The sequence below is a fragment of the Monodelphis domestica genome, chromosome X (assembly GCF_027887165.1).
Source record: "Monodelphis domestica isolate mMonDom1 chromosome X, mMonDom1.pri, whole genome shotgun sequence".
Classification (NCBI taxonomy): domain Eukaryota; kingdom Metazoa; phylum Chordata; class Mammalia; order Didelphimorphia; family Didelphidae; genus Monodelphis; species Monodelphis domestica.
This window is the reverse complement of record NC_077235.1, coordinates 57,800,053-57,813,025: the sequence shown is the minus strand read 5'-3', so window position 1 is coordinate 57,813,025 and position 12,973 is coordinate 57,800,053. Positions and strand designations below refer to the sequence as shown.

Genomic DNA, 12,973 nt, shown 5'->3' with positions numbered 1-12,973 from the left:
CTCTCATCCTCCTTAATCTCTGTCTAGAATGTCACATTGCTGACCACCCCCTTGTTCTTGATACCCTTTCCCCCCAAGGCCATTGAAATATCAATATCTCCGAGTTCTCCTCCTTCCTCTCCAATATTACTCAGAGTCTGGGACTTCTTCTTTCCCAACCTCTTAAGGTGGGTATTCCCCAAAGTTTTGCCTAGGCACTCTTCACAGTCCAATTCCTCTTTGTCTTAAGGATCAATCTCCTTTATTCTCCCATGGGAAGACTCTCCTAAACCTGAATACCGGGGACCAGAACTTTGCCCTCAAGCTCTAGACTCATCTCCAGCTACCTAGTGGAATCTTCAGCTGGATGGTCCATCCACTGAGCAAGTCAAATTCAACATATTCCAAAATGATTATCTTTTTCTTCAAGACTGTTCCTTCTTCTGTCTTCCCTGTTGTCTGTCAGTGACACCACACCTCCTCCAAGTTAGAAATCTTGGCATTTTTATTTCACAGTTCTCTTTCCTTCACCTTTCTCATTGCAATAATTCACCAAGTTCTGTTGATTTTACCATTGCAAAATCTCTGGCAGCTGCATCCCTTTTGTTCCTACTGTCACTATCCTAGTATAGACCTTAATGATCACTTCCTAATGTCTACCAAACAAGGTACAGAATTGTCACTTAGCATTCGAGGTTCCTGGATGATTGACAAAGCTACATGCCAGTCAGTGAGGGAGAAGGTGTGGGCATTCTTCTACTGAGGCTCCGAGACAGTGATTACTGTTCCACCCCACTGTAGCCCAAGAGAAATCAAGGAGGCTTTGAAGGAGAGGCTACCTCCCATTTCTTTCCTTTTACTCTCTTTAGGTTCAATTTCCGTGAGGAGTTATATCCATCATCCTCTGCCCAGTAAATCACAAATAAGAGCTATTCTGAAGGTTCTTAAGTAACCCTAATCTGGGGGTTGCACTGGGGTGGGTATAGGGCTATGTATACTAATCACCATTCCTCCCTGCCCCCACCTCCCAAAGGACATGGATCAATGACACTGTTATGGGTTTCATGCATCTCTGTCTATCTGTTTCCTGCTGCTTAGCTGTAGGGAGAGACATCACAGCTGGGGGCTCTGAAAGCGAGGATCACCAGGAGAGGAGGTGTTTGTAACAGCAGCCCTAAGGCCCCCAGGAAATACTTTTCCCCACATGGAGTCCTTTAAAATTCCCTATACCACAGATACAGCTTTGATTTAAAATGCAGTTTGCTGCTTTAATGCTTTCTCTGTTTACTCAGTGTGTTTTTGCCCTGACATCTACTTATCTCTCTCTTTTTCTCTCTGTCTCTGTCTCTCTGTTTCTCTCTCTGTCTTTCTGCCCCCCCCCAAAAGTAACTTTTAAGGGCAGATTAGTTACAATAAAAAATTCCTCCCAATTGACAAATGCTAGCAGATTTTCCACAGGTTCTGGACTTTCCCACCATATTTCCAAAGCTCGGTGACTCATCTCATTAACTTACTATCATTTTGCATGTGGTGGCCAAGAAAAGCAAGCAAAGTGATGGGGCTCTGAAAAGACTACTCTGATGTCTAAAGCAAAGCATACAACAATGAAAAATTGGTTTTTTAGGTCAGTCACTTTTATCTTGCAATCCATTCATAATAAGAAAATTGGGAATAAAAAATTGGGTTCACACACGTTCCAACCTGTCAAGCATTCAAATTGTTTTTGGAAGAAAGAAAAGAACATTAAAATAAATAAAAAAGCAATGTGACTTAAGACAAAAGACTCCAAAATGAATCAAATGAAAAAATGATTGAAAATGAAGACACCAATTCTCTTCGTGTTATGTGCTACTGTAAATTCCAAGCTAAAGTTTCTTATTTAATAATTGCCTATTATGCGGGGTTGGCCCTCTATTTCCTGAGAAGACAGCAAGGCTTCTGTCAAATCTTGAAAGGCCATAGGAAGAGAAAGCAATAATGACATGCAACCCCCAAATTGTAATTCGTACATGAGCCCAGTATGTGGCAAAGATCTACTTAGCAATTATCACATTGGATAGCACCCAATGTAGCCTGTCTAGACTGTTGCAGAGAGGTGCAAATGAAATTCACATTGGGTGTGGGTTTTTTTGTTATTAACAGTTCGTTTGTTGTCTTGAATTAGAAACTGTGGCACTCTAGTGACAGCCTAGCTCTGTGTAGCAGGTATGGACATACGGAATTTTAGAACACTCAGCTTTTGTTGCTTGTTCCTTTTACAAGATGGAAACGTGCATATGCGTATCCATATATGGAGAAAATAGCCCCATTAAAGATGAGGAAGGCTGTGTGGCCTTGACAATGGATCTGGCTTTGCTACTTAATGGGAATGGTGACAGGAAGTCATAGCATGAGCTGCTGAGGCTAAAGTCATGAATCAATGGGCAACCAAGTTAAATTTCCCAGAAGCCAAGTGTACTTGCCTTGTACATGCCTGCCCCTGGTCAAGGGGGAGCCTAGGCAAAGGAAAATGGAGAATTCAGTGCCAATAGAGCTCTATTCTGGATCATGTAATTAAAGAACATGTGCCCTTTTGGTAGTGGTGACCATAATATTCACTTCATGCCTAGCAGAAAGCATATGTTTGGCTAACATTGAGGCATGCCTGTCTCTAGGCCTCAGCATGACCATCTAGGAAATGGGGAACCTAGTGCTGATTTGTGTTGTATGATCATTATGTACAAGGCATTACATATGTTTCAGTGAAGCAAGTCAGAATTGGACACAGAGCGATCTTGGACCACGAGCATTTGGTAAACACCTAGCTTCTATCAGAAACTGAGGATGTGGCATAAGGTCCTAACTGGACACAGTGGAGTCCCAATGAATAGATGAGTATTTAGATACAGAAGATACACCTTCTTTCCAAAGGATGATGGCTAATGCTATTAGAAATAACCCTGGGGAGACAGTTATGCATAAGGAGCAAGACAGTAGCCAAATTCATGAGCACTGTATATCGTTCCTTGGGAAGACAAGAGGAAGGCTAAGGAGCTGGGAACATTTCTGTGGAAGGGAGGTGGAGGCAGAAAATGAAAGCCAGCTGCTCTCCATCACACAGGAGTGACTGCAGTCAAGGGGATCATTGAGACCAGGGGTCTGGAACAGCAGCTTAACAAGCTCTTGCCCTTCTGCACTGGCTAAAAGATGATAAGGTCTGCAGCATGCTCAGCTCATTGGAATGTGTCCATTTTGTGGCACGCTTGCGCAGGTGAGATCTGTGGCAGATAAAAGACTCCTGGAGTCACAGGGAAACAGTAGTTTTCATTAATACCACAGCAAAAGCTTATCTATTGAACTCCAGAGATTTAGAATTTATAACAGTGTGGTCAGAAGCGGGAAAGAAACAGAAATTTTGTCCCTCCGTGACATCTATGCAAAATGGTTTCCTTAACAAATTAATAGTCAGACAAAATTGTAGGAGGAATGTTCAAACTTCTTTCAAACACTTATAAAACATGTAAATTAATTACAAATCACTCACAACTATTCACTAAAATAAATTCCCTAAGGCCCTTTAATAAGTAACACAGTTAACTCGGTTCTAATTTTTTATGTACTTCAAAATAATAAAACTGTCTTTCAATTATAAGTCACCAATAACACTTCCTCCTTTGTCCCTGCTCTCTCATTCGGGAATTACTGAGATATAATTGCTTTAATTGGAGGAGCAAAGTTAATCTGAACCTTGGACTTCCCCAACTCAAACCACAGCTACTGCTCGAACTTTTTAATACTCTCAACAATTTTTGGGCTCAAACAGATCAACTTTGTTTTCTGTTCTTCTCTATTACAGAGTATATGTCCTAACAATATGGTTCCTAATGATATTTCTAAGCATCCTGGAGATTATAACAAGTAACTGATACATTCAAAAGGGATAGATTTTTCACGGATATCAAATCTTGATCTTCCATTTTAACCGAAATTACTGGATTTCAAACATCGTTTCGTTAGTTTTCTTCATTGCATGGTATACTAGTAGTAAGTATTACTAACTTCACTTGGCATACAGATTATGTGAAGAGGGCAGGGACTTGCATTACACAGTAACAGCGTACAGCTCCTAGTTATGGAATTTAGATAAAAATTCTCATTTTATTTCTTTCAGAGGTATTTTTCAAGTGATGAATAATACTTCACAAAATAGGGTGTCACTGGAAATGAGGTGAGAGATCAAGGATAGTCAAGAGGATCTAAGAGTAAGTCTTCCAAAAAAAAAAGAATCTCCAATTAGAACTGAAGAGGAAATGGAGACAAGATCCTTGGCTCTTAGCAGGGTAAGTTCCTTGTTGTTTCTATTTGTTTTCTGTTTGTTTTTTTCTGGTCACTGCTGTTTCTAGTTCCTTTCCCCAGTTTACTGTATTCTGTGGAATAGCACAACATGGACCAGCAAGTTCAAAATTCACTCATGTGATACATTTCTAAAGTTCAATAACCTTAAGGAAACATAACTATGACAAGTTTGCAAATGGCCACTTGCCCTTAACGAGTAATGATTTCTGTCAGGGTGATTACATAAGATGATTCCTATGATTTAATACTTATTTATTTATTTTATTGTTTATTTAATACTTTATTTTTTTGTCATAATCTTTGAAAAAAGCAGTTGTAGGCCTTGTTTTCTCACTAATGTCTGAGAGACCTTGGGAAAGTGTCTCTTTTCCAGTCTGGGACTCAGTTTCTTGCTCTGGATTATGAAGATTCAGGACTAGATAACCTTTGTGGTCATTTCTATTGTTGATGTTCCAAGATTCCATAATTTTTTTTTGCAAATGAGTATGAATACCAATTACTACAGGACGTGGAGGAGTTTGGGAAACCAAAGGCTGCTTAACAAAGGAAAGAAGGAAATGTAAAAGCAGAGGGAAAAAGAAGCTCACTCAGAGAATACAATTCTCCATTGCTTCTGTTTAATTAGTGACTTCTGTATTTTGGTAGAGCTGTGATGTAATCAGTAGAGGGACGCTCTCCAATGGTATCACAACCTAATCACAGTTCTTCACTTTGCACAAGTCTCAGCTTTGTTTTTCCACAAATCTTATATGTGGGCAGACCTAGCATGCTGGTTATCTTCCTCTACATGTGTCTATGCTGAGTGGATACAAACAGAGCAAGTGGATTGTCAACCATTATCATGTATCTTTTGCCACCTAACTGGCCCACCTACTTCTCTCTCTGATTTCTTCTCCTTTCTATGATTTCTCTTTTGTAATCCTTCAATAGTAATGTGTGGCAATGTGCTCATGTCAACCATGCATCTCTCTAATGCTCTTTGTGTCCTCTATTCAAATTCTCTAGGTATTTGATTTCCCATGGTTTCTCACAGCCACCTAACAACACCTAAAGAAGACAGGTATTGAAAAGATGGGCCTCTGTTTCAATGAAAAACTTGGGCTTATTAAAGGCATTGTGCAATGTTCCAGGGGTAGTCCAAACTGCTCCCCTCCTGTTCAATTCTGGGCCCAGCACAGTATCTGTTCAAGAAATACATACTGAGGCATGAGACCTGTGAGATGTCCATATTATAGACTGAACAGACATTCTTTATCTACTAGGTTTCTCTTCTGTAAATTGGTAGGATAAGCTCTTGCTTGATTATGGATCTTAACTAGCAAATTTTCAAATGTTTCTGGACCTGATACCAAGGGCAAAATGTCAAATAGGGTCATTTGGAAGATGTAACAACTCATTTGGAATTTCTCTTTCACTTGGATACTCTGCTATGCATTCTCCATGATAGTAACAAATAATTTTGGTAACTATATCTGTCTGCTTTATGCCTTCCTTGATACTAATAATGAAGATTATCAAAATTAGTGACAACTTTCCAAAAATGCCTGAGGCACCTTTTCTTCCCTATCAAGTAAACCACAATGAATTTCTGTTCCTTGATAAAAGAAACAAAAGGAAGTTTAGGAAATGGGACAGAATGTGTACTTATCTCTAGATATGTTCATCTAAACTGCATCCCTAAAAATTCTATTTTGGGGATTTGATGCTCCAGGAAACAAAATATTGTAGTATCGAGTGCCTTAGATGGGACTATTCTCTTAGGACCTGCCCCTTTTGTCTTAAAAGAGAGAAATGCTTTGGCATTTGGGTTTATTGGTTAGTTAGGTTCCAGTTAAAAGAAGTGTTCTAAAACTTGTTTTTGAGGGACAAATAGTACAGACCAGATCTGAAGATAAATATTTGTAGAACAGCTCAATTACAGACTAAATATCTAATGTGTAAGGAGATTGATTCACTACAAAATGCCTGTTGAGAATTCTAACACCTGTGAGCGCTCTGTACATTTAAGTAAAAATCAAGAAAATAAAAAATTATTTGGGAAAGAATACCCTAAGATTTTCTGGGAAAATTGGAAGGCATTTCAGCAGAAATTAGGTTCAGACCAGCATATCACACCATATATCACATTAAACACAAAGTGGATATGAGACTTAATTATTAAGTTCACATTATAAAAAAAGTTAGAAAGTAACTAGGTTAGGTACCTATCTCTTATGTATGGCTAAGAGAGAATTCTCAATCAAAGGATAGATATAATTAAAAGATAAAATGAATAATATACAAAACCAATGAATATGAGATAAGAAAGGAAGTTGTTAATTGGGAAAAAGATTTTGGCATCAAGTATTTCTGACAGGGTTCTGATACACAAGATATGTAAGGAACTAATACAAATAGATAAGACCAAGAGCTATTCTCCAGTAAATAAAAGGTCAAAGGAGATGTATAAAGAGCAAGAAGGATTCAGAATATCAACAATCATACAGAAAAACATTTAAATTATTTATAATAATAGATATGCAAAACAAACAATACTAAACTTTTACTTCCTGCTCAACTAGTAAAGATGATAAAAAGAGAGAAATGGTGTTGGAAGGGCTTCCAGAAAACAGGCACACTAATATATTGTTGATAGAGCTGAGACAATGGTAAAACCATTGCTTCTGCAAAGCAATTTGATAATATGCTATGAAAGTGTATCCATACCCCAATTTGGAGATTCCATTGCTGGCATATATCCCCCAAGGAAGTCAAAGAGAGAATGCAAGGTCCTATATGAACCAAAATACTCATAGCAGCATTTTTTTAGGTAGGAGTGAAGAACTAGCAACGAAATTCCACTGATTGGAGAGTGGCTAAATGAATTGTGGTGTATTACTGTGCCATAAAAAGCAATGAATATGAAGAATTCAGGGACATATGGGAAGACATAAGAACTGATGAAGGAAGAAAGTAGAACCAGGAACAGGTCTATGGAAAGATTACAACCCTGTAATCTTGTGGTAAGAAGAATAGTACCAAAAAACAAAACTCCCCAAACTGAATGTTTTCATTGTAATGAACAAATCTGTCCCCCCAAAAGGAGAGAGACAGTGTGACTCCCTTCCTACTTTGCTGAGGTGGGAGACTATGGGTATAGAATGCTGTATCTGCAATCAGATTTTGCTGATGTGTTGGTTAGTTTTGGTGAAATGCTTTTTTTTTCTCTTAAACTTTCTATTTTATTTACAAAGGATGACCTGGGGAATAAATGGAGGAGAGATATACCCAGAAATGAAGGTAAAAAATAAATGGATAGGAACTGCCTCTATGATTTAATTGGTACAGGGAATTCCTAGAAGAGAACTTTGCTGAAGGACAAAAGATAACAACAACAATGTAAATTACTGAAAAACAAAATATCTGATTAAATGAGATCTGATTTTACATAACTCTTCAAACATGTAATAATTTTCATTAGTCTTGTTTTTTACATCATCATGATATCCTGAGTATCTTTCTCTCCTCCCATTCTCATAGAATCATCTTAGAGATAACAGATGGTATTACTTAAGAGAAGTGGCTCAGTAAATAGTTCTGGGCTTGGAATCAGAAATACCCAAGTTCAATTTCAGCCTGAGATTAATAGCAACAAGACCTTGGAAAACTCACTCAACCTCTCTAGCTGTTCTATTCTGCTATGAATAGTTTGGTCCATATAGGACTTTGCATTTTGTCTCTTCGACTGTAAAATGGTAAAATAACCTTCAAGGGTTACTTTGAGGACCAAATGAGTTAATATTTGTAAAGTGCCAAATATGGTGCCTGGCACATAGTAGGTACTTAACATATACTTGTTTTGTCCTGTTCTTCTGCATAAGCAATATTAATGAGCAGTGGAATGACCTGATCGTGTGTATGCATGTGCAAACAATACATTTTCTTGGGTCGCTGATATGATAGGTCTTGGGTTGGTCATTTGAAAAGTCAAGGAGAGATCATCTGGTCCAATGCTTTCCTGTGACTGTGTGGGAACTGAGTAGGAGCACTAAAGGGAAAATCAGGTTTCAGATGCTAGACGGGCTTCTAACGGCTAGTGTAAGCATGTATCCTATGCCCTGTGCAGGAGAAAGCTCTTTTTTGGTATTTTAAGCAAAACAAAAGCCAAAGAATGCTTGCTCTCTGTCTTGTTTTATTATTCAAACAGCTCCCAGGTAGCTCCTGGACTGGTTGCGTCACCCCCACATTCAGTGAGGCCCAATTAGTTGTTAGGAGTCAGGATGCACTGACTGAACAAGGCAGGGAAGCCAAGGCTGCAGGAAGAGGCAAGAGCAGTTATACTAATGAGTTGGCAAAGTGATTGGTATGCAGAAATCTCTGGCTTTCTTTAAGGACCAGCTAGAATACAGAGTAATCAGGGAGTAGCTACTTGAAGCCAATGCTTCTGAATTATTTTTCTGATTGGGAAGACGAAAAAAAATGAGGGCTAATTTTTTTGGAAAAGAGGTTCAATTGGCACTTCCTGGCTTAAAAAAAGAAAAACAACTTAGTCCACCATGGGAATAATTTGTCATACTCAGTTAAGCAACTTCCGTCATTTGGATGCTGGCGAATAGATCCAGAAAATCAGAACCTTGAGATGACGCAGAATAAGGAGTCACCAAAGAGTGAGCTACTTGTTCCCCAATCTTCAAGATGGGGCCTTCTACCGTAATCCACTTCTCTGCCTCAAGAGTCAACTGAGCAGAATTCTCCCTTTCCTTTGGAGAGGCATGTAAACACTACACTCCAAGAGGTCTCAGGGAAGATTTCTTTCTCTTTGTACAGCTTTTTTGCATAGGAAAAGCCTTGTGACTTTATTTCCATATCTTTTTAGTTGTTGGAGAAGTTCCAGGAGAGGGATATCACTTCTTCCAAAAGTGGATCCTCACCGAAAATGAGGCTGAACAAATTCTAGCATAATGCAATATTACTCCTTGTTTTAGAAACCATAATATGAGACAACCAGTGAAACATGGAAAGTCTCATAGGAACTGGTGTAGAGTGAAGAAAGACATTTATAACCTGGACCCCTCCTACCTCTCCAGACGTCTAGTGCTCCTCCTTTCTCTTTTCAGCCCATATAGTCTGATCTCCCCACTGTTTGTCTTTCTTGCACAAGACACTCTAACTCTTGTTTCTGGGTATTTTCTCTGGCTTTTCCTTTGGCTTAGAATTTTCCCTCTCATCATTTCTGCCTTCTGGCTTCCTTTAAGTCCCAGCTCAAATCCTACCTTTTTAAAGCAGATTTTCTCAATTCCCTTTAACACTAGGGCCTTCCCTCTGAGAATGGTGCAAATTTAGCCTGTTTCTAGCTTGTTTGCACAGAATTGTTTGTGTATCTTCTCCTCCATTAGATCCTAAGTTCCTTGAGGGAAGGAACCATGTTTTGGCCTTTCTCTGTATCCCTGGTGCTTCATACATTGCCTGGCACACAGTAGGAGCTTAGTAAGTGCTTATTATAAGTTTGGGAGATTGAATCATAGTGGTATATCACTGACACACAGGAAGACTGAATAGCGTTGCTGCCTTGCAATGCAATGATCATTGCTTTCTCACAATGAGTCCACAGTTCATTCCTACAGATCTATTTGGACCCAGAGAACAAAAGTACAAGCACTGGACAGAAGAGGTAAATCTGGTCTTTACATCAGGAAAGGCTGACTAAGATCAGTAAAAATTGTCCCAAATCAGAACAGGTAGTCTCAGGAAGTCACAAATCCAGAGCTAGAAGGGCCCTCAGGGGCCATCTATTCCAATCCTCTCATTTTGCAAATGAGGAAACTGAGGCTCAGAAAGGGAAGGGACTTATCTAAGGTCACACATAGAATCAGACACCTAATTTTGGAAGGGAGCTCAGAAGCTATTTAGTCCAATCACTTCTTTCACTGGAGGAATTCAAGGCAAGTATGGTTGATCATTTGCCATGTATATTAGAGTGGGGGATTCATTGCAGGTGGGAAATGGACTGGTTGGCCACTGAGTTCTCTTCCAAAATTTCAAATCCTGTGCTTCTGGGACCTTTTAGGCCCATTCTCCAAAGAATAACACTAAGGTTTTGATTCAGGGAAGGACCAAGTGGAAAAAGCACAGTCCTCTGGGATATAGTGCTCACCCATGGTAATTAAATAACTGTTTGGAATATAAAATCGAATAGATAGAGCAATGGATTGGGACACAGAAAGATAAGACTGAATCCTCCCTCAGATACTTATTTAACCTCAAATGTGCAGTAATCCATTCAGAGGTTTCATTCTCTCAAACGCACTCTCGAATCCATGTTACTTATACATATTAGGTTTAATAACCTTTTAAAGTTACAAGGCAAAAAAGGAAATTCCTACACCTTGTTTGATGCTAAATCTACCATTATTCCCTTCTCTTGCTGAGTATTCCTATCCTGGGTTAAATGACAGTGAAGATTATCTCCAAGGCAGATGCAGAAGGTAAGGGAAGCCAAACTGAACAATCTATTTCATTTTAATGTTATTATTTGGAGGAATTCAAATAGCAAAGTTCTTTGTGAATGTCATGCTCCCTGGAGCATGAAATGTAAGGAGAAATTGCCAGGGATTTGTCCTTTATGACTGCCTCTCATGAATAGCCCTGGGGGCTGGCGTAAGGCTTAGTGGCCACCATATTAAATGATCCTGCTCAGTTTCTGTTCCGTTAGACCTGGGATGGCCAAAGCAAGAACCTGAGATCGTGTGTTGCTTGTCAGAGATTCACCTGCTGCCATCTGAGCCAGCATGAAGAAAAAAACAACTCATGAACTGTAGAAAGATTGCAATAAAAGTGAGGTTCTCTGAAAGGTCTAACGTATTATAACTTAGAGACGTGGGAAAATGCTCTAGTCAACTGGAAGCAGAGAAAAGTGCTTTCATAATAAAGGCAATAGAATCTAGATAACCATTTGATCTACCCTTCTGGTATAGCATCAAGTGTGCTGAACTTGGACTCAGTGAGATCTGGGTTCAAATTCTACCTTGGACACATTAGTTGTATGATCCCTGTTACATCCCTTCCCTTCTCTTGGCCCTAGGCTTCTCACCTGGAAAATCAGGACACTGGATGAGATGCTTCCAAGTCCCCTTATAATACTGAGTTCAGGAATTCTTCCCTGCTTTGTGTCATGGAGCCCTTTTACTGTCTGGTAAAGTCTATAGAGCCCTTCTCAGGATAAAGTTAAAGTTTTGATGTTGACAATATTAGGTGAAGGAAGTGCTCAGTTTCAGTGAAAAGATAATGAAAATAAAGATGTAATGTTTTCCCATCCAAATGAATGGACTTCCTGAAATCTATTCTCGGGAATCCTTAGAATTTGGGTTAAGCCCTTCTTTTCTAGATCTATGCCTTTTAACGTCATTTTTTAAGAATGTGAAAACAAGGAAACTAAGGCGCTTGTCAAATATTGTGGATCACCATGAAGAAAAGACTTATCTGTGCAGACCATACTTTTTGCTGGTCTCCGATTAGATGGGTTGAGATGTTTGTGAACAACAATATAGTGAGATGCAGGCAGTGGTGTGCATTCTCCAAAAATACACAACACACCTTTAAGATTAATCTGCAGTTTTAACATTTTCCCCATCTCTTTCTTAAATCTTGACAGTCAGTAAAACAATAAACCGAGCCCTGATAGGTAGCATTTATCCATTTCCATAGTGAAAATTTAACAATCAGCTCTCCCAAGTTGGTTTGAACTACCTCTATCATGCTCCTGGGAACAAAAGACTCCTACAGGACGTGCAATTTGAAATCAGAGAATCTCAGAGGCCAGCTAGTCCAACTTGCATCTGAGCAACTTGTGCTCAATAGTACAGGGAGCTCGAGATGGGGCTTCTTATTTGTTTGTGGTTTTATTTTAGCTCTACTGCTTTGGCAATGTCTTCTCCAAAAAGCAAAATGATCCAGAAAAATAAAACAGAACAGATTCTGCACACAGATGAAGGCATGGTTGGATGCTATCATGCTGTTTTGCTACTGTTATATCTGGAAGGGTCTTTCCCCTTAACCCTTAGAGAAGTGAGACAAAAAATCAACTACCTCCATCATTGTCCAGGCTGTCTCCACAAACCATTTCCATGACAATGTTGCATCCTGTACCACTCCAGCCCACCTGACATACACAGTGCCAACCATTCTGATCCAGGGTACATCTCCCATTTCCAAAGCACAGCCCTGGGCAACCATCTGGAAAAAGAGCAGAGGGAAACAATAACCAAGATGTCTGAATGGGACTGGCCAACAATGATCTATCTGTCTATGGGGATACGGCTTATCATGTGGACTCCATTAAGATGAAGTATTGAAGAAAAGGAAGAGCATCTTGCTCACTTGCAAAACCTTACCAGGGAACTTGTTATTCCTTACTCGGCAGTACTTTCCCTTGGAGATCCAATTAAGCATTATTAATGCTACCCCCAATTCCCAATATATGATTCAAATTGGATGAAAACTGTGGCAGGAGCAAAAATCAGCTTTTTCGTTTCTTTTTGAAAACTCGTCTCCTCATTTCAATCAAAACTGGATCAATGATGCTAAGTCTGGTTATGGTTAATATGTTGGAAAAAAAGACAGTCACTTCTCTCAATAGCTACTTCCCTCCTGTGACTTTTCCAACCCCAGCCTTCTCCTTTCT

General features: G+C 39.3%; 1 protein-coding gene across 6 annotated transcripts in view; it reads right to left on the bottom strand.

Annotated features, from left to right (window-relative positions):
* TENM1 (teneurin transmembrane protein 1) overlaps positions 1-12,973 on the bottom strand; it is an 864,097-nt gene that overhangs the window by 154,775 nt on the left and 696,349 nt on the right. For 5 of the 6 annotated variants that reach the window (XM_056808890.1, XM_056808889.1, XM_056808886.1 and 2 more), the window contains one exon: positions 12,379-12,525. The exons of the other annotated variant lie outside the window; for it this stretch is intronic. In XM_056808890.1, the coding sequence (XP_056664868.1) occupies positions 12,379-12,525 (147 nt within the window). The remainder of the gene's footprint in view (positions 1-12,378; positions 12,526-12,973) is intronic. 6 annotated transcript variants of the gene reach the window in all.